Below are 26,212 nucleotides of genomic sequence, written 5' to 3' on the forward strand. Positions count from 1 at the left end.
TTGCAAGAGTTTATTCTGCCCAGAATTACTACCCTTTATTTATATATTTTTAAATTTCAAAAGCAAAGAACTCGTCGTAGTCAAGTACAGTTCTTTGAAGCTTGACCAGACAAATATTTTACAACAATTGTAGCACAGTGTGGAAAGAACAGAAATAAATGAATCAGTTGGTGAGCCATTATCATTTACTTTACATAGTAAAACCCAAATACAGCTGTCATTTCCTAACTTTCATTGAAAATAAATTGAAAAAGTATGTATTTCTTTAGCCTAGCAAGGAAAGAGACAATTGTCTACTATTCCGCAATGCACATTACTTGTGTAATATATATTACAAAGGGGAAGGGGGAAACAGAATGAAGTTGTGAGGTAACATAAAGTTGTAAAACTAGATGATGATACCCCAGAATCATAAAAGACTCATTTGAAGGACATGGAGAATAAAGAAGAAAAAAATCAATTAAGAGTAAGCAAAATAAATAGCAATTGTTTTTGTCTTCCTACACTGCTTTGCAGCTACTCTATCAAGCTGATAACAGGGTAGGTGAATGTGGGTGTTGTAAAAGTCCAATTGACTCAAACCCTCAGATTTCTGAAATAGTGTGTAACACTGAAGCATTACTTTTCAAGGATGCCAACATAATTACATAGACTTTTCATCTGGAAAGTAAAAGAAACCTACTATCAATTTTCTTCCAGCTTGGTGGATTGAAGTCACAAAAGTAAAGCAAAGAGTAAGCCCCCGTGGCTCTTTGTTAGAGTGTTCAGGGGCATATGAAGCTTTGGTAGCCCAGATGAATGAGCAGGGTTGCCGTCCATAAGATACCATCCTTTTCCCAAACACTTGGCAGGGAGTCAGTCATGCTGAGCACAGTTTTGATCTTCACTCCTCATTGACCAGACTAAGCACTGACTGCGGTAATTTGGTGAGCTCAACCACATGACTCACGCTTGCCCTCCTACATCTGGCCACGCCAACAAAACTAATTCCCACAGCAAAGGAACAATGATCAGCTTCCAGTAAGTCTCCTCTGACACAGGTTGGACCAAGCAGAATGACTTCTTAATTTTTGTCACTGTCCTTTCTATGGCTCAAGGGTCGTTCATCCCGGATCCTGCCACTTTTTGAGTCATTACTACTGAAATCTGTAAGAATTTCATAATCACAATTTTGGATTTCTGAAACAAGCCTGTTGAGGTTTTCCATCTTAAGGGCCTCAGACAGCCTGTGCCAGAGGATGATTGATGGCCAGCTGACATGTTTGGGGTGCTGAGAGCTAGTGAAATGCACATTGATGAGAAACCTGCTCACAAAGATAAAGGAGTTTTTTTTTGCAATTATACATAAAAAACACTGTCCAGTTTTCCTTGGAGCAGCTGCTGGTCACACATTAATTACCCTTTAGAAAAGACTATTACCAAAGGCTAATAAGGTTTAACCCTGTTGAGGAGAAAATACTTGTCCTGTAAAATATTTTTCAACAATCAAGATGAAATTACTTTCTTCAGAAAAAAAATGGGAGATTCTGTGTTTAGGGGAAACTAAAGAGCTACATCGTATTCTGCTCCTTCAAAGGACCTCATGAGACACAGGACATGAATTATTTTCTAATTGGTTTTATCCTAATTCTGTCAGATTACATAGAAAAATAAACAAAGCCTTTTCCATATAATATACCTGACAAGCATCTATTATAGCATTCTCCAGAAGCAATTTCCAGTAAGCTGTATTTTTGTGCACAGTCTTATTAAAAAGTAAAGGAAATTGGAGAGCATATTTGACAGAATAAATTAGAAAATTAATGGACACAGATAATCCACTCAGATATTCAGAACAGGTGTATGAAGAATCAAATTCAAAGGCACAGAAGAGGAAATACTTCAATACATGAAGATAAAATTTTATTCCTTAGCACTATTAACTTACATGCATGTATACAGTAGTTCCAATAAGTACTGACCAAAACTGGAAACATTTTTGGTCAAATCCTTTATATATACTAAATCTGACACAGTCTGATTCTCCTTTCTTCTCCCTCCTTCCCAAAAATATCCATTTATACATTGTACTCACAGTAAGAAGCACACAAATTAAACTGAATGCTAAACACAATTATCATCACAATAATATTGCTTTGTCCATAGACATATTCACATAATGTGATAAATTTTCTGGTTTGTGAATAAAGACATATAATAGTTTTGTTTTCACTTTAAACTGTCCAGTATTTCTTGCAGCAGTCTGGGAAAAACGTATGAAATGTTCATTCTTTTCCTCAACTCTTTTTAAACACAAGGTTTAAAGTAGATGTGAAATGCATGTATCTGTGCACACTTTGAATGTCATTATATGAACTTCTGTGCATGACTGTTCATTTTGGAGCCACTGGCAAAGCTCAAATTGATTTTGAACTTTACATCTGCCATAGGAATGCATATTAACAGATGATGGACAAATCTGCAACTTCATATAGTGGCTAATGTATGACAGGTCTTAAATCTGCTGGGAATAGTGGAGTTCAGGATTATTTTCAACAGATTCTGTTCTAAAGGATGCTTTGTTTTCATTGTACTGAGCGTATTCTACCCGAGGATATATTTTTTACATAATTTCCTTAATTAATTTTTATTGAGCAAAAAGCCATTTGCAAGAAACTATTTTCAAAATTTGGCACTGGATAAAGTACTCTTTTGATGATGATTATTACATTTATCTTCAGTTTGGGAAGATAGTACAAGAAGACAGCAATAAAATAATCCACAGACTGTGGTTATGCCTTAGATGCGGCATTGATTATGCAGCTGTGACTTTTCCATTGTGCCCCCGTTCCTGCCACCCAGTCAAGCTCCTGACAGTAATGATTCAGGTTCTCATTCTTACTGAGCATCCCTTTCTATTTCTGTAAAAAGGCTTTTGGCTTCTAAACAGGTGTAACCCTTTTTTTCTGTACCTCATTAGGCACTTTGCCAAGGAGAGAAAGGCTGATTCAACCTTCCTGTCAAACCATCTCTTTTAAAGTGGCACCTTTGAAAGTGAGATCTGATATTTTGCTCAGGTGTCTGGGCTCAAGTTTGGAAGGCAATAGAGCATTTCTGGTTATCCCAGATATAAAATTCTCAAGCTTTAAGGCTGACATTGGAACATGGGATTTTGTTGCTGCATTTCTCACTGATAAATACGTATTGTGTTTCAAATATTTCCAGTAAATTTGACCACAGATAAATAGACCTGTCATGGTTTTCTTAAGTTGTAATTCATATGAAAAAAGCTTTTCAGAAGATCAATTCTGATGCTTTTTGTTTGGGGAGCACTTGCTTTGGAGTAAAAGGGCTTCAGCCCATGCAGAAGCTGAAAAGAACAGATTCTTCATGTTAATATGGTTGTATCTGGTGTGTATCTTCTACACATTTGGACTGCAGTCTTCCTCAAAACCTGTTAGGATGTTCCTTGCTCTGGGAGCTATCTCAGGTGCCAGTGCCTTTCTGTGTACACCTCAGTAATGACATACTGCAGTTCCATTGCCCACAGCCAACACAGCTCCTTTTCTTGAGCAAAGATGATTGTATGGCCTCTGTTTTGATTCTGTCAAGCTGCCTTGCCAAGTCATTTAAGATCCCTTCTGATTCAATGATTTATTGGTGAACAAAAGGCCATCTCACTCTATTTTCATCCTTTCCAAGATATTTTTGCAAACAGAAGGCCTAGACACAAATGTTTTGCTCCAACCTGGTTGCAAGTCTGTGTGGGACAAACTTTGCACCTATATAGATCACAGTTAAATAATGAATGTTAAGGCTGAGATTTATGCAACCAGCGACAACATCTAGCTGGACCATACCATGTGGAATAAACAGTGATTACATGGAACCTTCTCTTAACTAGCTTAATTATGAAATGTGGATGCAAGTGTGAATGTGCTGAATGAATAGATAAAAATAATTGAAAAAGAATCACCATTTTTTTCTTGCTTCATTTTAGTTTGTTAAATCTCTACTGTAGCTGTCATGTGTCAAACCTATGCATTCAGGATTTCAATAATCACTTCCTAAGCTAAAGCTAAGCCTATTCTGCACATTTGCTCTTAGTTTCAGCCTATATTTATGCTCATAGTTGCCTGTTTTTCCACCAGTCAGCACCTACACTTTGCTCCCCCACCCTGGACTCAATCCAGCTTAGGAAACAAGATGTCCTGTGCTTTTGCCATTGGAATTGCATGCCATATGAACAGTGACCAGCTGCCTCCAGCAAAGCCATGAGGGCCAGACCAACAGGTCCCAGCTGCTGAAGGGTGCTGTGTTGGGAATCATCCCCTGGGCTGCTGGGCATCTCAGCTGGGAGGCAGGAGCTGGCAGTGGTCACTGCCTGGCAGTGGGACCAAGGTTGGCTGATCTCAGCTGCTGGGCTTGACTGAGTCCAAGTCTGAGCTCAGCACCATGAACCAGCTTAGCTTCCAGCCTCAGCCTGGGCAAAAGGCTGTATGGGGACATCTCACTCATCCAAGAGCACATGCAGCTGTGTCACCATAACACTTGCACCACTATAGCCTCCCTTAGACTGCTACCATACAGGCTTAAAATTAACAATGTGAAAAAAACAAAGGAAGAAATTAATAGCTCCCGATGATGCCAGCTAATGTGTCCACCTATCCAGAAAAAGAAGATTATATATACTAGCTACAAAGAATGTTTGCAAACATTATCGTTAATGTGCACACCTTATCAACATACATTGATTTTATACACATCCTTTAATTTAAATAGCTTTGATTTTCTGTCTGGAAGACAAAAGAGAACATTAATAGCCATCGCTTACTGAATATACAGGGTTGTGCATTAGCTCCTCTAAAGTGATCTTGTGTTTGTTATGCTTTACATATTAATATTTAAAAGAATATTACAAATGCTGGTAACCTGAGTCATGTAGACATTATAGAAATAAATTGCATATTTGATATTAATTCTCCCTGTTACTTCCTATCATCCTCCATAAAATAGTACACTTCTTGAAAAGCTACCAATAGCAATCTCTGTGTGCCAGTTTATTACCTGTAGAGATATCATTATTCCCCTGTGACAGCAAAGTCAAATTCAAGGCATTTTTCATAAACTAGGAAAAATTACCTTTCCAGTGACATATGACACAATCTTCAACTACTAAATGAATCCAAGAAAAATTCTCTTTTGGGAAAAAACCTTGCATATGATTTGTCAGCCTTAAAAATATTTTTTGAGAAAGTTAATTCAGAGAGACTTTACAACTGAGCACTATTTTCTGTTTATATTTAAACTGTACTTTGCTATGATGCATTTTAGAATCAAAACTGCAAAACAAAAATTTGCTTTGCAATATTTCAGTTGTACAAAGACTGTTAGGTCCTCATGGTGAAATCTGAGACCTTATTGGAAATCTCACATAAAAATTATATTTGTAAATGTCATGTCATGATTTTCAGGACTGAGATGTTCCAAGAGATTGATGCTGTGATGAGGAGCCTGAGAAATGGAGACTAAAACCGAGGTGAGATGTCTGGGGATTGACAGGGGAGTTAAAGTAGAATGAAGTGGTTGAAGCAAAAAGCATCAGCTTTGGGGAGAAGGGGAGGGCAGAAGGATATTCATAAGAAGAACACATTCTTTCCAAACTCTCACACGGATTTAACCTTTTTGCTGTTGCTAAAGATGAGTCTGTAAAGCCGATTGGCACCTGGGCTCTTTAGAGCTGGCTCATATGTGGGATGATAACCCAGAGATGCTACTGCACCCCAGAGTTACTGAGATGGAATAGGTACACCGTGCCTCCCCACAGCCCAAGGAAGGGTTAATGGCCTAATTACCTCCCCTAGCTGAGATCAAGCCGTGGATCTAAACCAGCTGCTGTAAGAGACAGCTGCCTGGGCATTATGGAGCAGCAAATGGTGAGGCTGCAGGCTGCCCTCGAGGCTTCACAGATACAGGCTGACAGGAGTGGTATAAAAAGCTATGTGGAGAGAAAAACTGCCAAGCAGGGAGAAAGGAATTTGCAAGAGAAGAAGGAGAGGTAGGGAAGGGTGATCTGCTGTTGCTTGCTGTAAAGCTGTCAGAAAAGAACATCTCTGAATGCACTAGAGTGTTTGAAGTTAGAGTAAGGGCTCATAACTGAGTTTTCAAGCCCTTGTACAGGGTCAGAGGGTGGTGCTCTTATGACTGGGTAGGGTGGCATGGAATGGGGATGCTTGTCTTCACTGCAAGCATGTATAGCAGGCTTCTGCTGCCTTGGTGAGATTCAGCTGTACAGCACAGCTGAGTGCTGTGCAGAGACCCTGAGGCTACCTCTGACAGCAGCACTGTGTGACAACTTTGTCATGCTTGCACTTGCACAGGTGATCTTGCTGAAAAACATGTTGAAGCAGTCTGCACAGCACAGTGCTTAAAGCAGCTAAACCTCTTCACCCCAGCTGGATCACAGCTCTTCCAGGTGATGCTGTGCTATACAGACCTTTTGCAGTAAAAATACTGCAAAAACAAGGCTCTGGGATTTGCTGAAATAGAGTGACACTACTAGTCTTTATCCTGAAGTCTTGGAAAATTAAGTTTGCCAGCTGTATATTCATATGGTGTTAGAATTGGAGCTTCCTGGGGTCTGGAGAACTTGCACTTCACATAAAGCCGTGAGAAGTTACTTATGTACGTAACTTTTCAAAAGGAAATTGAGCAACTTTTTTAGGGAGTTGAGAATTGTCTCAGGAATGGAGCAGGCAAAAAGGCCACATCCCTGCAAAACTGGGGTCTATATTCTGTCACTGTCTGACTCAAACCTGGCTAAATGTGAGCACAGCTGCCAGTGAGAAGGTCAGACTGCACCCAGCTGGAGGGCATCATGCTTGGTGTGTTTGGTAGAAGACTGATCTGGCAGAAGCATAGCTTGTGGTGTATGCCTGTTGTTTCTGATAAAGCAGAAGCTAAAAACCCCTCATAGAAAATGGAACTCGGTTCTATTAAGTACTTCCTGAAAATAACACAAAGATCTACTTTGTGAATACTAGTTGCAGTCCTGGGTATTCCATTACTGTTTTCTTTAGAGTATTTGTTTTGTGCCATTGCACCCAGTCTCACCACTTAAACATCATTGATACTTTTTCAGAATGGCAGGATTTCAAGCATGTGAAAACCCTTCAAACATATGCTCATATCTCATTTTTAAGTGTGTGGCCATTTCTCAGCACAGTAAGTGCAATGTTCCAACAGGCAGGTTGCCAGTCTATGTCTTCTGGTGCTGGTAATTATGTAGAAGCACCTGGTAACTGATCATAGTCTGGTGTTTGTGAAGGTTTGGGAAGGAAAAGTGAGAAGAATAACTGATGCATGGTGGAGCCATGCAGAGATGGCTGGCTCTGTAGCTGTATCCTCTGCAACTGCTGAAATGTGAGCACAGGGTGAAAGCTTCTCCCTTGCTGTGTGCCATTCTTCACCCAGCCTTGTTGTAACTCCTTTCTCTCCTCCTGTCTTCTCAGTAAAGAAGCATTTGCCCATTGGTGTTTTGCAGTGGGTGGCTGTTCAGCTCACAGTGAATTTTGGAACATGATTGGCTATCCCAGACATTGCTATCTCAGTTTCCATGGGGTGTAGCATCCAGACACCATACAGTCATCAACAGCTCTTCTCTTCAAAGGCTTTCTCGTGTTTAGAGGGGTGAAGACAGCAAAGGGGCAATGGAAGAAGGCTGTGGCTGTACTCAGAAGTCAGCTGCTGAGTTTTCTCCAGTGTGAGCTAGTGAGCTCACTGTTGGACCATCCTTTCTATTGCTTGACCTGAACTTACTGTGTTTGAACTTACCTAAGACTCAGAGAAACTGCTGGACACCTACCTACTTGTTTGTAGGGGAGTTTACTGGCCTTTTCATGCTTGAGAAATTTCCTTCAACTTCAATGCCTGCTGTGGCATATGCTTCTGTTAAGATCTTTAGTCTCTTTCCATCTAAGAAATAGCTGTATCTGATCATGGGAAAATGCATCTTCTTCTGCTACTTTTTCTGATGTGTTTTAAGGATGATACCTAATTTCAGTAAAACCCAAGGCTACCATTTAAAATAACCCCTCTCCTTACCAGCAAGATCACTTGATATGTAATTGCTTGATTAAATTTAGGAAAATTTCAGGGATTGCTTATTTTGCTTTATAAGCCTGTATTTAATAAGAGACAGAATGCAAAGGAGCTGGCTAGCTAAAAACCAGAATCTCTAAGCTTAAAGTGGTTTTAATGGGTATGCAGAACAAAATGGGGACCTGTAATGTGCAAAATATTATTTTTTTTGCAGCTTCCAAAATTGTCAGCATTAAGAAAAGCAACAAAAAGAATGAATGGAAGTAATGAAAAGGGCTCTTTAAAAATTAGAAACATCAGAAACATTCTCTCTGTTCCTTTCAAGAAGACAAACTGACCATAATTCCACTGTCTACAGTTGTCCAAGTAATGAATGAGGAGTGTTTGAGCTGTTCTGTAAGGTGAGGGGACAGCTGAGTCATTAGTGTCATACTAGATGCTTATTGTGACCACACTCAGCCAAGGTTTGATCTGAATGTCCTTTGTAGTACACGAACCTTGACACTTTTAATTTTATATATGCTTTTTAATTTCTGTGCTTTATCAGCGTAAGGAAAAGCTGGTGTGCTCAAATCTATCCTGAATTTAAGCAAGTATGCTGTCGTTCTGTATCTGATCATTCATCTTTTCCAAAAGTGGGATTAGTGGGAGTTTACAATTATCTAGCTTTACTTCTCTTGAAAAGGTGTTGCAAAATTAATGTCACTAAGATACAAAACCATTTTTCTTGTGGCAAAAATCACACAAGTCAGAGCTTGCCACTTACATTTTCCAGGGTAAGTTTGATGATTATCCTTTAAATGAACATTGATTTTTTTTTTCTGTAGATTCCATTATTTTCAATCCAGAGAGATTGCTCTGTCTTCTTGCATACCTATTATAAATGAATAGCAAACATTTTCACCATACATTATTGCTTTAAAAAGAAAAAAAAAAAAAAATGGTCTAAACCCTTAAATCGAACTTCCCCCCTCTCCCTAGATGTTCTGAATGCCACATTCAGACTATTCTTAGTGCAATAGATATTCCTGTGCTTTTATAACTGGCTGACCCACAAGGTGGCACTAAAGAGAAAAGTGACAACTCGGCTAATAAAAAGTGAAAACCAAAGGCAAAATACCATATGCTGAATCAATATTATTTTAATTAGGAGCATAGTTCCTTTATTGTCAGTTAAATTTTATTTTGGGAAAAGCCTTAAAGCTATATAGCAGTGTGGATGGTTCATTGCCCCATCCCACATCAAAAGTTAAGTTTTTAAAAGAATGAGCAAGGCATAGGTTGTCTGCTTATCACAGCTCCAGAATCTTAAGGAAGGTGATTGTGACAAAAATGTAATTTAATTAATTTTACTCTCTAAGGTATAAGGAATTCAAATGAACTAAAATCTGAAAACTTATTTTCAGTCATTAGTCATGTTGGTAAGAGATATGACACCAGGAATTATTTATTGCCTGCAGTGTGAATGAATTTTCTACTGGAATGTTTTGACTGTTTAATTTTTGTGGCTTTGTTGTTAAGTGCTCTGGTCTTACTTCATAAGCAAGTTATTTGACACACTGGGTTCTGTGATCTTTGATTTTATACCAACAGGGGTTAAATCTTGCCACTTTGATGAATATGAATCCTCACCAAAAACATCTTAATAGTGAAACTCTTTCTTTGGGATTGAAGTTTTATGTGAGTAGTTAGAGTAACACTTTTCTAACAAGAAAGTAGCAGTTACGACTGCTGTAGACTTTTCTGTAAACAGCTGACATGAAACTTACAACATAATGAAAAAACTATATCTGAATAATTTTTTTGACCTTTACAACCAGGCTAGTTATAATATTTTTAATTTTCCTGAGATGTGTGCTCCTGGTATCAGCACTATTATGGGCGATAGGGGTCAGGAGTTTACCTGCAGAAACCAACTCAAAATAGTACTAATGCATTAAGAAGAAAATCCTTAAAAATACTATGAAATATTTTTCTGTGAACTGAGCAGTGTTACAGAATACCTGGTAGTGGGCTCTGGGGCCCATCAAATGATCATATACTGGTAATGTATTTTGATCCTTAATGAAATTGCAACTTTACAACCACCCTGGAAATCCAAAGTCACCCATGGATAGCTTGAAAGACTTGATCTAGAATAATTACTAGGTAGGATATTTTAATGTATTTTAAATGTTGGTTAAATTATCAGTTTTGCTGCTGCATTTAGAATAGTTTTATCACTACAAATAGTTACTTGTTTTGTTTTTGGTTTCATTTTAAAAAAAGTCAATGACTGGTATTCTGCATTAAAAGACCTTGTTCCTCTCATTCACATTATTCGTTTTGTGAGGAAATTGAAGCATCTAATCCTCAGGATCCCAGTAAAATCAAACCCAAACAAATTCTGGCTAAAAAGAGCACTAAGATAAACAATCTTGCCCAGTCAGCTGAACTCCTCTTCCCTTTCATAACTGTGCCCCCTGTTTATGACTTCCATTTGGCACTTGCTCTGTTTTAAAGGCCAACCCAAAGAAAGTCAAGTTTTGGCAGGTACCAAAGGGCTTTCTTGGAATGAATTATGAAATCACAGCAACCATTAAAATACTAATTTTTTTTACCTTGCAGTCCTTATTCAGAGAAAATTTGGGATCAATCAGTGTTTAGACTGAGGAATCTCACAGTGATTATGGTTGTAGATGATTATGATTGTTTTAACAGATCATCCTTCTTGAAGGATTGTTGTGGGCTGTACTTCCTTCAGCTGTAAAATTTTGGCTGCACTTCTGAAAAAATTGTCTATTTTATGCTTAAGCTGGACATTTGGCAAATCAAAGATCTCCAAGGTACTTTGATTGGGAAGATCAGTGGAGGTGATCATTGAAGGCTGAGGTGAGTATCAGTGCACATATCCTTTCTTAGGGAGTCAATAGCAGGATACAAAAGGATATGGTGGAGCCATATCCTTTTGCCTTGTAAAATGGAAATAGGATATTGAAAGAAACAAAAGACTACATTATATTTATAATTACTATGTTACAAATATACAAAACTCTCTATTGAAATCCAGTTCCAGAAGTCTGAATATTTATTATAGAGTTTAAAGGATGAAGAGATTATCCACAGATGTTTTTAAAAATGAGTTTTAATCTAAATTTTAATGGAAGAAAAGCCTTGCCTTGCCTACTACAATGTTCCTTGTATTTTTAATGAAAGAGGTTCAGTAGATAAGACACAATCTAGACATGTAAATGTTGGTTCTTAACACAATCTGGAGTTTCCACAAATAATTCTTCTTCCCTTGAGACTAACTTCTTACTACTAATTGATTCCAATTAGCTAGTTCTAAGTGTAATTATTCAGTGAAAGAAACAAACAGTATTATATCTATGCTCTACATTCCACTACTATAAACATGGCATTATAGAACTTGTGGAGTTTAAATGGTTCATACTTGGAAAAAAGGTGTCTTCAAGAAACTGTGCTTAAAAACACTCAGGAAAAAACCTTGTAAATAAGTTGGAATATACTTTAACTAAAACTTGCTAGTGGAGAATGAGGATACTTGTTTATCCTTCTTAAATTACTGCTGTAGTGAAGAAAAAAGAAATGTAAAGAAGTGAAAGAAAAATCAGTTCTGAGTAGATGTGGATAAATATGAATACAGAACAACTGAGGAAAGAATAAATCTCAGACATCCAAATTTAAAATTGAAAATATTTAGGTCTCATATGAAAGTAGATATTCTTATCCTAAATCTTGAGAAATACTGACTTTTGAAAAATGAAAAAGTATTACGACTTTGTAGGGTAATATTGAGTAATTTAAAAGGATTGGGATATAAAGGAAGTAAATTACCCAACAAAGGGTGGTGATAGTGTGTGTGACTTCAAGGCACGAGGTGAATGGAAAGCATCAGGCAGTCACTGGGGCCTGGTGGTGCACAGTGCTCTGTTGATGCCTCCTCTGATATTCCTTCCAACTTGAGAGGTGACAGGAAAGCAAGAGGGGATGATAAGAGAAAAAAGGAAGGAGAAGGATCAAGGTTAGAAGGGACCCTCTCTGTCCTGTGGCAAACTTCCATCTTCTCATTCCATAGGACTTTATCCACAGCACCAATCCCCTTCCTCGTGTATCTGTTCCTTTAAAAAAGGAAACACAAAACTTGTCCAAGATAAAACTGTACCTAGACTTCTGGACATGTAGTTATAAACTAAATATAATAGTGCTTACTGCCAGTGAACTCAAGTAAGAAAGGTCACTTATACAGGTGACATGAGGCTGAAGGAGCAGACAAGGAAAGGAATGTTTGTTCCTTTTCTTGGGATGTTTAAGCCAGTACAAATCACTGTGTGTCAACCTTGTTTTACAATCCAGTGTTTTCACTTTTAATTAGAAAGTATTTCCCTTAGCATTTTTCTTAGCAGCAATTTTTAAACTAAACAGAAGGTGTATTCCCCAGTGCCATATGTTAAACCTGACATGTTACTGAAAATGTCTTTTGGAAAAAACAAAACAAAAGAAAACCAACTACAAAACCACTCAAGATAGGATCATTGTCTCACTCCACTCTCTTTGGCCTACTTGTAAACCTCAAGAGCACACAGCTGTCCCATTAGGAAGTGTCAGTTCTTTGAGGAATTAGTCATAAGTGAAAAGTCAGTAGATGACACACTGTTAATTTCCTCTTTGCTTCAATGGCAACCTGCATGGCTGGAAATAATCATCCTCCACTTGGTCTTGAAAGTAACAGCTCCATGGAAGCTGTGTCTGGGAGGTCACCTTGTTGATGTTTTTTGACCAATATATTAGCAGGCTATGAAGTACAGTCCATTCTAAAATGGACTTCAACAGGAGGGATTAAGACCTATGGGTATCCTTGACTTTAAAGCATGCAAGGAGAATCCAGCTATGAGCAGAGAAATGCCTGACTGAGGTTGAAAGGGTCAGTGGAACACTGATACGGACTGATGCAGTCTTTTTGCCCTGTAATTTTTCCCAATATAAATTCCAGTTGATTTTGGGCTTTGCATAGAAGGACATTTTCAGAGCCCCCCATTTTTTTTCTTTTTAAATCTTTTTTTGTGAGTAGTGTCAGTATGATAAAGTCTGTCTGTAAACCTCTGCCATATCCAGATGAATGAAAGATGGATTACTTGGATTAAAAAGCAGCAATAGTTAGGCAGACTCAGGAAAATGTAATGTGCCAATCCCTGGGTTAGATAAACTGTACCAGCTGCATGATATATAATGAAGTTGCTCATTTATAGTGCTTTTCTTCCAAGACTGTAAAGCACCAGTGTGAATACTGAGAGGTGTTGTGTGCAATCTTAATGTAACATAAACTACAGCTTTATGTGGATCCCTCATCAGCCCCATCCCATGCTATATGCTGGTACAGAATTGGAAACTGTGCTATCTGAAGTTTATCCATGTTTCTTCTGATACTTGTCTAGGGAGGGCCATCTCCATAGAAATTCAGTTAAGGTGAGACACACTCTTTTATTTTGTATGAGCACCTAAAACCCTAGGCTATAAGCTCATAAAATGAGATTGCATACAAGATGTTGATGGCCTAGGGGAAGTTTTGAACAACAGGGAGTCATTATCAGGATTTTGCTGAAAAATGATCCATGATCTGATGTATTTTCAAGCAGTCTTTGCAGAAAGACCAAAGGAGTTGCAAGCTTCAGAGGCAATACTACCCATGTCTATGCTTGTAACTGTGGACAAATGAAAAAACAAGAATTTTCCCAGATGTACACACAAGCTTTTTTGGTAGTCTTGCCTTTGTATTTTCTTCAGCAAAATGGTTATATATAACAGTCTGTACATTAAGCTACTTGCAGAGAGTAGCATTTGAGAACAAATTACTAAGTTAATACCTTCTTTGACCTGTATCTGGTCAAGCTATATTTTAGAAACCTGTCATTACTAATATGAAGAAGAGGTTAATCTGATAATGTGAAATTTCAGAATGATGGATGAGTCAAGGCACATGAGCTATTTAACACAATACCTAGCTGCACCTTCTTATTCTAAGTCTCCGGACTGACAAGCCCAAAGAGGAGTGGTAGCAAACCTCTCAATACTTTGTTTCAGCAATGATGAAATTTGGAGATTTAATTTCCATCACTCATGCCTTGTACCAGTTTTTGGAGTGCTATTCCAACTTGGCTTAAAAGGAATCAGCCTCATGGCTGCTCACTAGCACCTCAAACCTTTTACATACCCTCTCATACTGACCCTTCAATTTATAGACTAATATGGTTGAAGCTAAGGTGTGTGACTGACTCTCTTGGCAGGGGTTGGAAGATCTCAGCCTGGAGAGTTATGTATTTGCTATCTGTACATCAAGAAGGCCAGAATGATGCTCCTGTGCTGTCACACACACAGTTGTACCTTCGTCTTCACAAGTGACAGCTGGTTAGCCCAACTGCCTGCTACTCACTGTTTTTCAGAGAAGGCTTCACAAAAACCTTAACCTGTGAAACGTGTAACTATCCAACTGTATTTAATGAAAAACTATTAAAATTTAGGAATGTTTATAAATGTGACATATGGTACCACTTTATTCCAGGTTACTTCAACTCTTGAATCACTTCTTTGCCTGAAACTCTCCCTGCACTGCTGACAGGAACAAACATAACTGAAAGTGCAGTTCAGAGAGCGACAGAGGGAAACACTGCCTATTTTACTAATGCCTGATACTGACAGCCTGCACATAAATTCTTAAAAGCACTCAGGCACTTCCTTTTGTGCCCACTTTTAAAGGGTTTAATGAAACATATAGAAACTGACATTTTAAACCTCTAGCTTTGGATGTTGTTTTACCATGTCAGTTTCTTTTTTTTTTTTTTTCCAAATCACATAGCAATAGTTTTCTACCTTTCTGCATCAAACTCCAGTCAAAAAATAATGAAGGCTGTTTTCAGATAATAAAGTGTTGCTGTTCTTTGACCTGTTCTAACAGGTGGGCAGCCAAATATCACCACAGGAAATACATGGCAATGCTAGTTATTGAGCAAAATCTCAATCCTCCTAGAACATACAAACACAATTACCAAGTGTATCAACATACTTCTGATTAAAAATTGTTAAGATTAAAAACCTTTTTTAGACTGTGCTGCAAGATCTCTTTCCAGAGACAGTAGGACCTGAATACAATCCTTCTATAGGAATATATAAGGAAGCCAGTAAGCTTCTTATCCTAAAACTGGTAATCCTTAAACTGGTTTGAGTGTCAATAAATTATCATTTGCATTCTGCAACAGCATGCAAAGTGATGTAACACTTCTTGTAAGATGTCGAAGATTCAGGACAAAGAAAAATTAGGCATTTCCTCTTGAAGCAAAATGGCTAATATATCACATTTCATGAATCTCTTCAGATTTGCTTTGCTTATGAAGGAAGCATAGGACTTGATTTTAATTTTTTGTTCTTTTTTCTTCACTATGGGAAGTAAGGCCTTTATCCTGCCAATTGTTATGCATGCATTTAACTTGATGTACAGCATATATTCCTATATATTCCGCAGGACTGAATGCCGAAGATAGACACATCTGTGACTGCTTACAAGACTGGAGCTAAAGAGCTTCAAAGAACAAAATGAACAGAGATAGTTTTTGAAGTATGCAAGCAAAATAAGGGGAACAGAGATGCTTTCAGACATTGATCTAGATCCTTGCTGTATATATTAATTCTGTGTGTTTGCAGATCCCATGCACAAAAGTTTGCACGCAGGTGAAAAAAGTAGGTGGATTCGATTTTCCAGGCAGCGGTTCCGTTTTCCTAGGGATACTCAAGCCATGCGTTGCTGCATTATCGCAAGCAGCATTTAACACGTCTTTAAATCCCTCCAGCTGAGGAGTGGAGATTCAGCACTGGCAGGAAGGAGAGTAAGGGAGTCCTGGGGCCGCGGAGTAGCGGCAGGATTTCTGAAAGTACCAGCCAACGCTTACGGCGCGATTTTTTTCTGGGCATATTAATCCTATCGATATAAGTAGGAGTATTTATCCTTTTCTGAGCTCCATCCTCACGTTAGTATGACAGCACTGTTGTCGTTCAAACACGTAGTCGGAGGCTCTTTATTAAGTCTCTATAAATATGACACAGTAAGGGCATTCAATATTTATGTGGAGAGCTCACGCATTTGTGTGTAATCCCGGGCAGTCCTGCGGCTCCGAGGCTTTCCAGCCTCCCCGCTCCCGGCGCAGCCCGGCCCTCGCCCTCCGCCCGCCCCGGACGGGGCTCCCGCCGCCGCCTCAGCGACCTCCCCCGGAGCCGCCGCGTGTGACACACCGGAGAAAAGCCTCCCTCGTCCCCGCGTCGCCCCCGCCTCCCGCCCCCGCCCGCTCCCCCGGGGCGCCGCCGTCACCGCCGGCAGCCGGAGCAGCCGCTGAAGCCGAGGGGCGGCGGGGCTTGCCCGCCTCTCCCCCCTTCCCATCCTTTCCCTTCCCTTCCCTCGCCTCTCCCCGGTGCCTATATATAGCCGCCTCTGCTCGAGCCAGCCGGGAGATTGCTCTGTACCTGCAGGAGATAGGAAAGAGAAAATAAGAGGAGCGACTCTCCGAAGCCCACCCGCTATCAGGAAGAGGAGGACGGGCCCGGCCCGCGCCGCTGTCCGGTGCCGCCGCCCCCGGTGCCGGCGAGCCCCGCGGGGACGGCCCGACCTGCGCGGCGGCGCCCCGGGGCGCGCATGGCTCGGGCGCTGCCGGGGCCGGGCGCGGAGCCCGACCCCGGCCCCGGCGGCTCGGGACGCGGGGAAAAGAGAGCTCCCTGCGGACGGCGGCGCTAGCGGGGGGCCGGGCGGCAGAGCCCTCCCCCTTGGCGCCGAGGTGCGCTCGGCGGCATGTGCTGAAGTGCCCCGCGGAAGCCGCACAAGTTGCCTGCGCGGCGCGGCCCGGCGGCCGGACGGTGGGGAGCGCCCGTCGCCTCTCGCCTGACCCGAGCCGAACTCGTCCCGTTCCCGTCCCCGAGTGCTGCTCCCCCGCGGAGCTCCCGGCTGCCAGGGTGATGCGGCTCGTCGGGCAGTGAGAGGCCGTGCGTCCCACGCGGGCCGAGGGCCCCCTGCCTCGGAGTCTCCCATGCTTTCGGGGCCCCCTCGGGTGGCGGCGGCCCCGCGGGAGGCGGGGGCGGCGCTGCCGTGATGGCCCTGGAGGAGAAGCGGGAGAAGCGCCCGCCCGTCACCCCCATGATGATCGAGGAGGAGGCCGCCTTGCGGAACGGCAGCCGGGCACTGCCGCCGGGACCCTGGGCCGAGGCGGCGGGGCCAAGACCCCGCACCACGGAGCGGCACATCGCCGTGCACAAGCGCCTGGTGCTGGTCTTCGCCGTCTCCATCCTAGCGCTGCTGGCGGTGACCATGATCGCCGTTCTGCTCAGCGTCCGCTTCGAGGAGTGCGGCGCCGCCGCCGACGGTCCGCCGCGGGCCGGCGGCAACGGGAGCCTCTCGGGGGCAGCCCGGCAGCAGCCCGGTGCGGGGCAGCCCCCCGGCCGGCCGGAGGAGGAGGCGCGGGGCGGGGAAGCGGCGGAGGAAAAGGAGGAGGAGGAGGAGGACGAGGAGGAGTGGCAGCGGCGGCGGGAGCTGCCGCCCTGGGCCCGGCCGCGGCTTCCGCGGCACCTGCGGCCGCTGCACTACAACCTGATGCTGAGCGCCTTCATGGAGAACTTCACCTTCAGCGGGGAGGTGAACGTGCAGCTGGAGGTGCGTAACGCCAGCCGCTACATCGTGCTGCACGCACACCGCATGCACATCGAGGCGGTCCGCGTGGCCGAGGACAAGCTGGCCGGCGGTGTGCGGGTGGCCCGCACCTTCTTCTATCCCCAGACCCAGGTGTTCGTCGTGGTCCTCAACCGCAGTCTGGAGGTGCAGAGAAGTTACAACCTTAAGATCATCTACAACGCCCTCATCGAGAACGAGCTGTTGGGCTTCTTCCGCAGCTCCTACGTCCTCCACGGCGAGCGAAGGTAGCGAAGGGGCCGCGTCGCCTTAAACACAACTCGGTCCGAAGTTGGCGGCCCCCGCGCCGAAGTTCGGGTAGGGCGGCGCTAGGACCCGGCGGCCGCGCCGCCGCCAGGCGGGCGCTGGATGCCGCGGGCCCCGCGCTGCCCGGCCCCGGCGGCCCCGCCTGAGGGTGCGGGGCTCGCCCGGCTGCTCGGGGAGGGGGCTGCGGCCGGGGGAGCGGCGGCCAAGCCCGCCCGGCCGGCTGGTGAGCGCAGGCCAGGCCTCGCCTCTCCCTGCCACCTCTCTCCGGACATCTCCGTAGGGCTGAGCTGTCAGGCAGAGATGCGAAGGTTCTCAGGACCGAGAACCCTTGCCCGCTCCAAGCCAGCGGCCGGTGTCGTGAGACAGCCGGGAGAGCGGCTGGAGGGCGGCCGAGGCTGAGAGGCTGCGCGGAGCGGGCGGGGGCGGGCGGAGCTGCCGGGGGCTGCGGGGCGGGCCGGGCCGGGCCGGGTCAGCCGGGGTTAGCGGGGTCAGCCGGGGTTAGCGGGGTCAGCCGGGGTTAGCCCGGTGAGCGGAGCAGGGCTGCGGGCAGCGCCGGCGGGCCGGGAGATGCCCCAGCGCAGCGTGAGGACGGACCGTGGCAAGGAGCAAACTTGCAAGGGTGGCACCAGTGAAACTGACCGTCCTTGTCGGGGCAGGCCCATAGCAGAGAGTCCGGGTCTGTTTCACACAAAGGCTCTGTGTCCTGCTACCTTGTGCCCTCGTGTGACAGAACATTGTCGGGTTACAAATAGTAGCGTGTAGGGCAGCGAGACTTCTGGTTTGTGTTTAACAAAACAGGTAGAGCAAAAACGTGGTGGGATGTGTTTTCACATAAGGTTTACACCTGCTGCAGCTGGGTCGCTGCAGATTAACACCTTGTGACCCGGCAAGCCTTATTCGTTTGCGGGCAGAGCAAGGTTCAGTAATGATCTGAATTTACTCATGTGGCCCCTTGGGTCCCTGTAAAGGCTCTTGTAGGCAGGGTTACTGAGAAGGGCCCCGTTAACCAGTTATAGAGGCTTTCTTTTTGATGAAAGTGTTTACCAACCACATCAGGGCTTTGTAATGGAAAAGGAAGGTGGGATGGACTTCATAGTAGTTCTGGCATAGTTTATAATTTTAGAATTGGATTCTTTTTAAGCTGTCCTTTCTTAAAATATCTGTGCAGTGACAGGTTTTTCTTTTCCTGAATCTTACTGTTTTAGATTATGAAAACAATCTCAGTCAAACAAAGATTTTATAGCTGGAAGAACTGGGCAAAAATATTAAGACATGAAAAGCATTCTCACTATCTCAATTAAATCAAAAGCCCTTTTATTAAAACATATTTTCATTACTATGATTACTGACAATTTTAAAAAGCCTGGTATTAGAACCGCAAGCAGGATTGAAATTAAGTTTTTGCAATCTGTCATCACAGTGAAATAAAAAGGAATTTGAAAAAGCACAGTTGTAAGAAAAGATGCGGATAAAATGCCTTTTATCACGGTTGACTGAATGGTTGAGCTAATTGGCAGCTCTTACAGACCTGTATTGTAATGGGCAAATCAGAAAACAAAATCCTGTTAACAGCAGGGGGTATAGTTCACTTTACAAATCTGAAAAGTTATTTAAGCAGTTATTATTCTCATGTACTTTGACTTTGTGTAGGAATAATTGAACTGTCAGATAGGTGTGGCAGTGACATTTCTCCAGAGTTACTGTACTACACTTCAGTACCGATCCCCTAGTTAAGTTTTAGAAACCATCACCAACAAAAAAAAAAAAGGTTTATTCATTGTTTCAGTCATCAGGATAGTTTAAGACACTGGGCGGAAGGCAATAGCAAAGCATTTTTCGCAGTGCTCTGTGTGTAACTTTTCAGATACAAATTATTTAAGTGTATTTAAAAACAAGTATAGTTGTGGGCAAAATACTTACCTTATGTTATCTTAAATTGGAATCAGGGGCATGTTTTTCCTTTACACCAGCTCACTTATATTTCTTTCAGTATAATGTTTAAAAAACTGTAGTCATTGCATAGTTGTAATTTCATGTCTTAAATAGAAATAGTATTTTTCCTTTTCAACTGTCACAGGCTTAATGACTCACTATAGTATAAAGTGAATAATACCTATCCTAAACCAGGAGACTTTTTGATCAGAGAGTGTTCTTACAGTAACAATTTGCATTCTGATTAATAGACCATTTTTAAATATGATACATGTAACCATTTTTAGTCCTCAAACATGGACTGCTTCTGTTACAATATACAGACAGACTTGCATGCTCTGGGAGACCTTGCTGTTCCAGCAGGGCTTTGATTTTTTGACATCTTTATATTCAATTAAAATACGGCAGCCTCGTTTGAGTAGTACTTGCTGTAAAAAGGTCCAAACCATCATTTTTCACTTTTGTTGTACATGAGGAGCAAATAACTCTGCTCTGAGGCATCACAAACATACTAATGCCTTTACTTTATGATTTTTTCCCCCCTGAAGTTACTCTGGCCTTCACAGGTGAGCATTGTAAATCACCCTAAAATGTAAAAGCTGTGTAAAAGTATTTTCTGACTGAAATCTTTCCTACTGTACTTGAAATGTAAAATGCAAGTGATATGCTACAAATTTACTTTGCATTATGTGCTAGAATTTACTGACAGCAATCAACAGAAATATAATACAGATTTACAGTAGAGTACTGTAGGAGTATGCAGGCATAATATAAATGAACCTCAAACTTTGGCATAAGTGAAAAGGAAAAAGAATTCTTGTATCACACAGACAAAACAAAGGCATATTCTTTAGTCTTGTAACAACTAAGATGTCAAAATAGATAGCTTGTTGAGGAGATGTCTTCCTTTAATAGACAAGATGGAATTAAAACAAGTTACTGCTGTGGGTATTCTGAGAGTACAGACTGTGAGCCTGTCCTTCCCTCAAGTGCAGCCTTTTATGGTGATACTTTTGGGAACAGGAGGTGAAAGTGTTGGTTCCCAGAGAGGCGTGTAAAGGGAAGGATGATGTAGTCAACCTGTCGTTCACTTTTGGCATGCTGTAGAAGTCTGCTTGTTGTACTTGAACGCAGAGCAAAATAGATAAACAGAGACAATGTTTTGTGTTTAGCTTGTTTGTTTTCTTTAAAAGTAAATGGTTAGTTTATTTAAGCAGTTTTAAGATTTTGTTTTGCTTTATGACACAACAAGCAAATCGATGTTTGGTAGTAATGCACGTTATAAATATCACTATTATTGGTAGTTGATGTATTTTTAGCATGAAATATTGACTGCCCTGTGTTGCCCAGTTATGTCTATGGGGACATATCTGTCTATCTGTGAAAACACAGAAGATGAAGAGTTTACCAAGGTTTATTATCCTGGTGTAGGGATTTTTTCATTGCCCTAATATGTATTAAAAGATGACTGATAAGATATCTGGGAAGTGGGGTGAAGATGTGGAGAGAGGACAAGGGAAAGCTTCCTTATTTAGAATAAATAAGGAATAATAATCGCAGAATAAAGAGTATTTCCTAAGTATTTCCTATTTATGTGTGTGTCGGAGCTCATTAAAATTGTTAATTGCAGAGGAAAGTTCATCATTCTTGCTTTATTAATAACAGGCCAGTACAGTTTTCCATGCTCACTTGAAGCTTCTGTTGATGTCTGTAGCTTTTTAGAGTGTGCCTAGAATGCAGAATCAGGTCCACTTGAAATACTTTGCATATAAATTAAGTTGCTTTGCTTCATTTAATTGGCTGATTTGGCTTTGTTGCAGTAGTGCAAATCTACTGATAATATGGGAGTTTTTTGGATTAACAGTGGGATATCTGGCATCAACTTTTTACCTTAGATTGGTCAATCTTATCCAAAAGGATGGTTTTAATAATTCATGTTTTGTAATGAGGCAAGAAAAGTGTGATGAATTCCTTCTATAATTATTGCCAGAAAAGACTTTTTATTTTAGAAAAGGACTAATGGCAACTGTTTCAGTGGTGGAAATTTTTTAAAGTTTTTAAAAAGTCATTCTTGTTTGCAGGAGGTGATAATTCACTGGAAAACATACACCTAGTTCTATCAGGCGCTATAGCAAGAAAAAGGTGTAACATTTCAATAAACTTATTTCTTCATTGCCTATAAAATATGTGTAAAATCCAAAAAGTTCCAGAAAAAGTTAGATGCTTTATTTTCCTTATGGACTGCCTATGTTTTTGCTCTGTCAGTGTTAGTGTTATGTTGCAGATTAATGGTTGTAGACTGATTAATAACAGGTGCCACCATTTTCATTACATCAAAGCTATCCACCCATCCTTTTCTCTCAGAGGAATAACAAATGATTAGACAGTCTCTAAAATTTTGATAAATGCTTGCCTGGTATCTAAAATTGCACAGTTATTTCCACAGATGAAGCCTTGGAAGGTGAGATGTGAATCAGTACCACTCAAAAAGCCTACATACGTGATACCTTCACATTTACATGGTTGACCCATGGTAATTTTCTCATCCTATATGCCTCCAGAAAATACTCTTACCAAACTCCACAATTCAACCTTTTAATTGTAGCTTCATATTTCTGCAAAAAGATCATGGGTTTTCTCCAAATGTGTAAATATAAGTCTCCATCCAGGAAGCTTCCTATTCTGTATCTGTATCAAAATTGATGTAGTTCCAAAGAAAACAGTTAAAAGTTTTGTTATCAAGCTAAAGTCTGCCCATTCTTCCCATATGTGCTTAATAATTACCTTTACTTCCTTCAGAGGTCTTTCCATAAATTGACCCATTAACGGAGAACATGGATTTGCTCTCTATAAAATACACCAGAAAAGAAAAGCACATGTAGAAGAGTAGTGAAATACTTTGTGCTGGTTTAATAATTTGCTTGCATTTTTGATTCTACAAAGCTCGTGGAATGTTTTTTTTTTGGATGTGCTCAGACACAGCAGTGCTATATAGTACTGTGTCCCAGACCTACATGCAGCCAGTAGAGAAGAAATCAGCAGTGGAAAACAATGACCCTCCTGAGTGCACTGTGTGACTGTAAGTTCTCATGCCCAAAGAAAGGTAAAGTGCCCTGTCAGTGTCTCAGGGCAGAGTGAATTCCCTGAAGGCTCTTCAATACTGGTTTGAAGTGAGTGTGCTTGTTTTACATTGTATAACCAACAGTGGCTCACTTTTTTTTCTTACATATTGTTGAATGATACTGCTGGAACCTGAAGTTTGATGCAAAATGAGAGTTGATTTATTTAGTGTCAATGTGGTCTACAAATTTGTAGACCATTAATTTGTATCTATTGCATTGCAGTAGAGGTAGTAAGAAAATGATAAAGCAGTGTTCAAACACTGTATATTTTGTACAGTTGTAGTTTTTCCTCTAAACCACAGTGGTCAAGCAGTGTCTTATTTGGTATGTCTATGAATCAAGTGCTAGGCACAGTTAGTAATCAGTTTTTATTTTTGTTTTCTGCTTTCCTAGGTTTCTTGGTGTTACGCAGTTTTCTCCTACTCATGCCAGAAAAGCCTTTCCTTGCTTTGACGAGCCCATCTACAAGGCCACATTCAAAATCAGCATCAGACATCAAGCAACTTACTTATCTTTGTCCAACATGCCAGTTGAAACTTCTGTTTTTGAAGAAGATGGATGGGTTACAGATCACTTTTCGCAGACTCCTCTCATGTCCACATATTACCTGGCTTGGGCAGTGTGCAATTTTACATACCGGGAAACTGTCACCAAGAGTGGAGTAGTTGTAAGTATTTCTAATGTACCAAATACATTTCATTACTTTGAAAACCCTCACTTTTTGGAAAGGTATTGTACCAGCAAATACTTAAAATGTTTTCTTAATTAGTATTTTTAAAATTTGCTGGTGTATTTAATGATTGTATGTATTGTTTGGGACCTTTCCTGGAGGTTTGTCTAATATTTTTGGTTTGTCTTGTGCCTTTTATAAATGGTTAGCTTAGTAGGTGTAGTTATTGTATGAAATTTTAAGCTTTTAAATATGCTGTTAAACTACACTTTGGTTTTCTTGGCAAGTTTTTTCTTGTTTTTCCTGTAGCCTTTTTATTACCAGTGTTCATAAGATTATTGAAGTGGTAATACTGGTAAGGTTTCCAGTCTCCTTCCTTCAGTACTGACGTGTCCCTTGGTGTGCTTTGGTGTGCTCTATGCTAGCTCAGGAGGCTGATACAGTAATTTCTCTGGTAGATCTTTTGCTCAGGAGCAGGACATAGCAACCTACCCACTTCCTGAGGCTGATGGAAGCACTAAGTTTCCGAAGCTGTTTTTTGCAAATGTGGCATAAGTCCAGGAGTTATGCCTTGAAAAAAAAAAACCAAGAGAGAAAATCCTTTATTTATGTCAGTTTTGGTTTTGTGCACAAATATCAAGCTCAGAACTGTATAACAAGCCAAAGCATACATAAGAAATGCTATCAACTTAATAGAATATTTCACAGCACTGTCATCTTGCTTTTTCAGGTGAACATACAGAAGAAACCCTTCCTACTTATTTGCTGTGAATAACAAACAGGGCTTGTTCTGGAATAGTGAACTAGACAAGAGTTTGAGCTGTGAACCTGAGCAAAGGGGTGTTTACCTTATTCTTCGGCAAATACTGTATCCCTAGAGGCACAAGGAAGGGCTGCAGACCATTCATATCAGGAAATATCTCCTCAAACACTTTGAGCCAGCCTAAGCATTGTGCTGCAGAGCAGGGAGCTGATCCACATTCTCTGAGCCAAAGGTATTCTTGGCTTTCCTTGTGCTAGCCATCAGCTCTGTATAGCCATATGACCTGGCTGAAAACTGACCTGAAAAATAACTGAAAATGTGATAAGTTTTCAGCCAAAACAGTTCACTGATCCAGCTTTTTGTGGTACCACCAGAGTCCTGGTGTGGATTTGAGGCTGTGCTGAAGGAAGGTAGGCCCAGGACTAGCATATCTCATGTAGGGATCAAAAAATAAGTCTTGTTGCTGGAACAGCTGGATAGGGCACTGTAATGTGGTACACTGGTGTGTGCTGGTAGACCAACAGACTGTGACACTACTCTCTGGCACCATACAAGAGGAAGTATGACTAGAACGTGGTTCTCCTGATGTGTTTTAACCTATAATGATATGAGAACTGCTGAGTCTTATGTAATAGTCATAGGATTATAGAACACTTTGGGTTGGAAGGGACCATAAAGACTGTCTAGTTCTGAACCCCCCTGCCACAGGCAAGCACGCCTTCCACTAGACCAGGTTGCTCAAAAACCACATCCAACCTGGCCTTGAACATTTCCAGGAATGCGTCATCCACAGCTTTTTTGAGAAACCTGTTTCAGTGTCTCACCACCCTCACAATAAAGAATTTCTCCATAACACCTGATCTAAAGCTGCCCACTTTTGTTTTGAAAGTGTTACTCCTTGTTCTATCACTGCTATATAAACCAAATATTTGAAATGTGGGGGATGGACCTCAGGACCATCAATTTCAAACGTGCAACCGACTTCTTTCTTAACTCATTTTTCTTGTAATATTGTTTAGAGCTCATATCCTGTAGACTTTTGCTGCTTGAATATATTTGATGCCTTGAAAACAGAGGCACACTTATGTCTTGTAGACAACAGTTGATAACTTTCTGCTGTTCTTGTGTTTCCCAAAACTGTTCTAAAGACTTTTGATTTACTGGAATCTGAAGAGAAAATCCAAGTATTCTTTTGTTAGGAATTTGTGGTTACTAGAGCCTTATAGTTATGCTTGAATCTGTTGGTTCAGCACATGTAGGAGATACATATGTATATCCCACCAGCTTGACAGTACCACTGTACAGAACTTTACCAACAGTTATAAAAAATAGTAAATTAATCTTTGTGAAAACTTGAGGGCCAAAATCCTACATAGATTGAGAAATCTTATCCCGTAAAATTGTTTGGTTAGTCTAGAGTTTTAGCTCTTGTTTTTTTATGAAGCCCTTACCACAGAGGTGTATGTACGCCCTTGAATACCAAAATAGTTTGGACTGGATTATTGGTTGAATGTATCTTGCTATTTTTCAGTTCCATTTGGGATCTGATCATCTTTTATCATGGTTCAGTTTTGTTGAAAGAGTGTCTTTTAAGGTATGAACTCACGGCAAGTACTTCAGTTCAGAGCTGCATTCTTTCAGATGAATTGCTGAGGTAATCCATCTTTTTGAGTCTCTTG

General features: G+C 41.3%; 1 protein-coding gene across 3 annotated transcripts in view; it reads left to right on the forward strand.

Annotated features, from left to right (window-relative positions):
* Positions 1–16,840: 16,840 nt before the first annotated feature.
* The window catches only part of TRHDE (thyrotropin releasing hormone degrading enzyme), a 204,623-nt gene continuing 195,251 nt past the window's right edge, over positions 16,841–26,212 (forward strand). For 2 of the 3 annotated variants that reach the window (XR_013773960.1, XM_079303632.1), the window contains exons 1-2: positions 17,075–18,027; positions 23,494–23,767. Coding sequence is in view for 2 of the 3 variants with exons in the window: in XM_079303632.1 (XP_079159758.1) it covers positions 17,207–18,027; positions 23,494–23,767 (1,095 nt within the window). In the remaining variant the exon portion in view is untranslated. Of the gene's footprint in view, positions 16,975–17,074; positions 18,028–23,493; positions 23,768–26,212 lie in introns of those variants that run through there. The other variant, XM_079303633.1, reaches the window with a different exon arrangement.

Source organism: Erithacus rubecula, assembly GCF_903797595.1.
Source record: "Erithacus rubecula genome assembly, chromosome: 4".
Lineage (NCBI taxonomy): Eukaryota > Metazoa > Chordata > Aves > Passeriformes > Muscicapidae > Erithacus > Erithacus rubecula.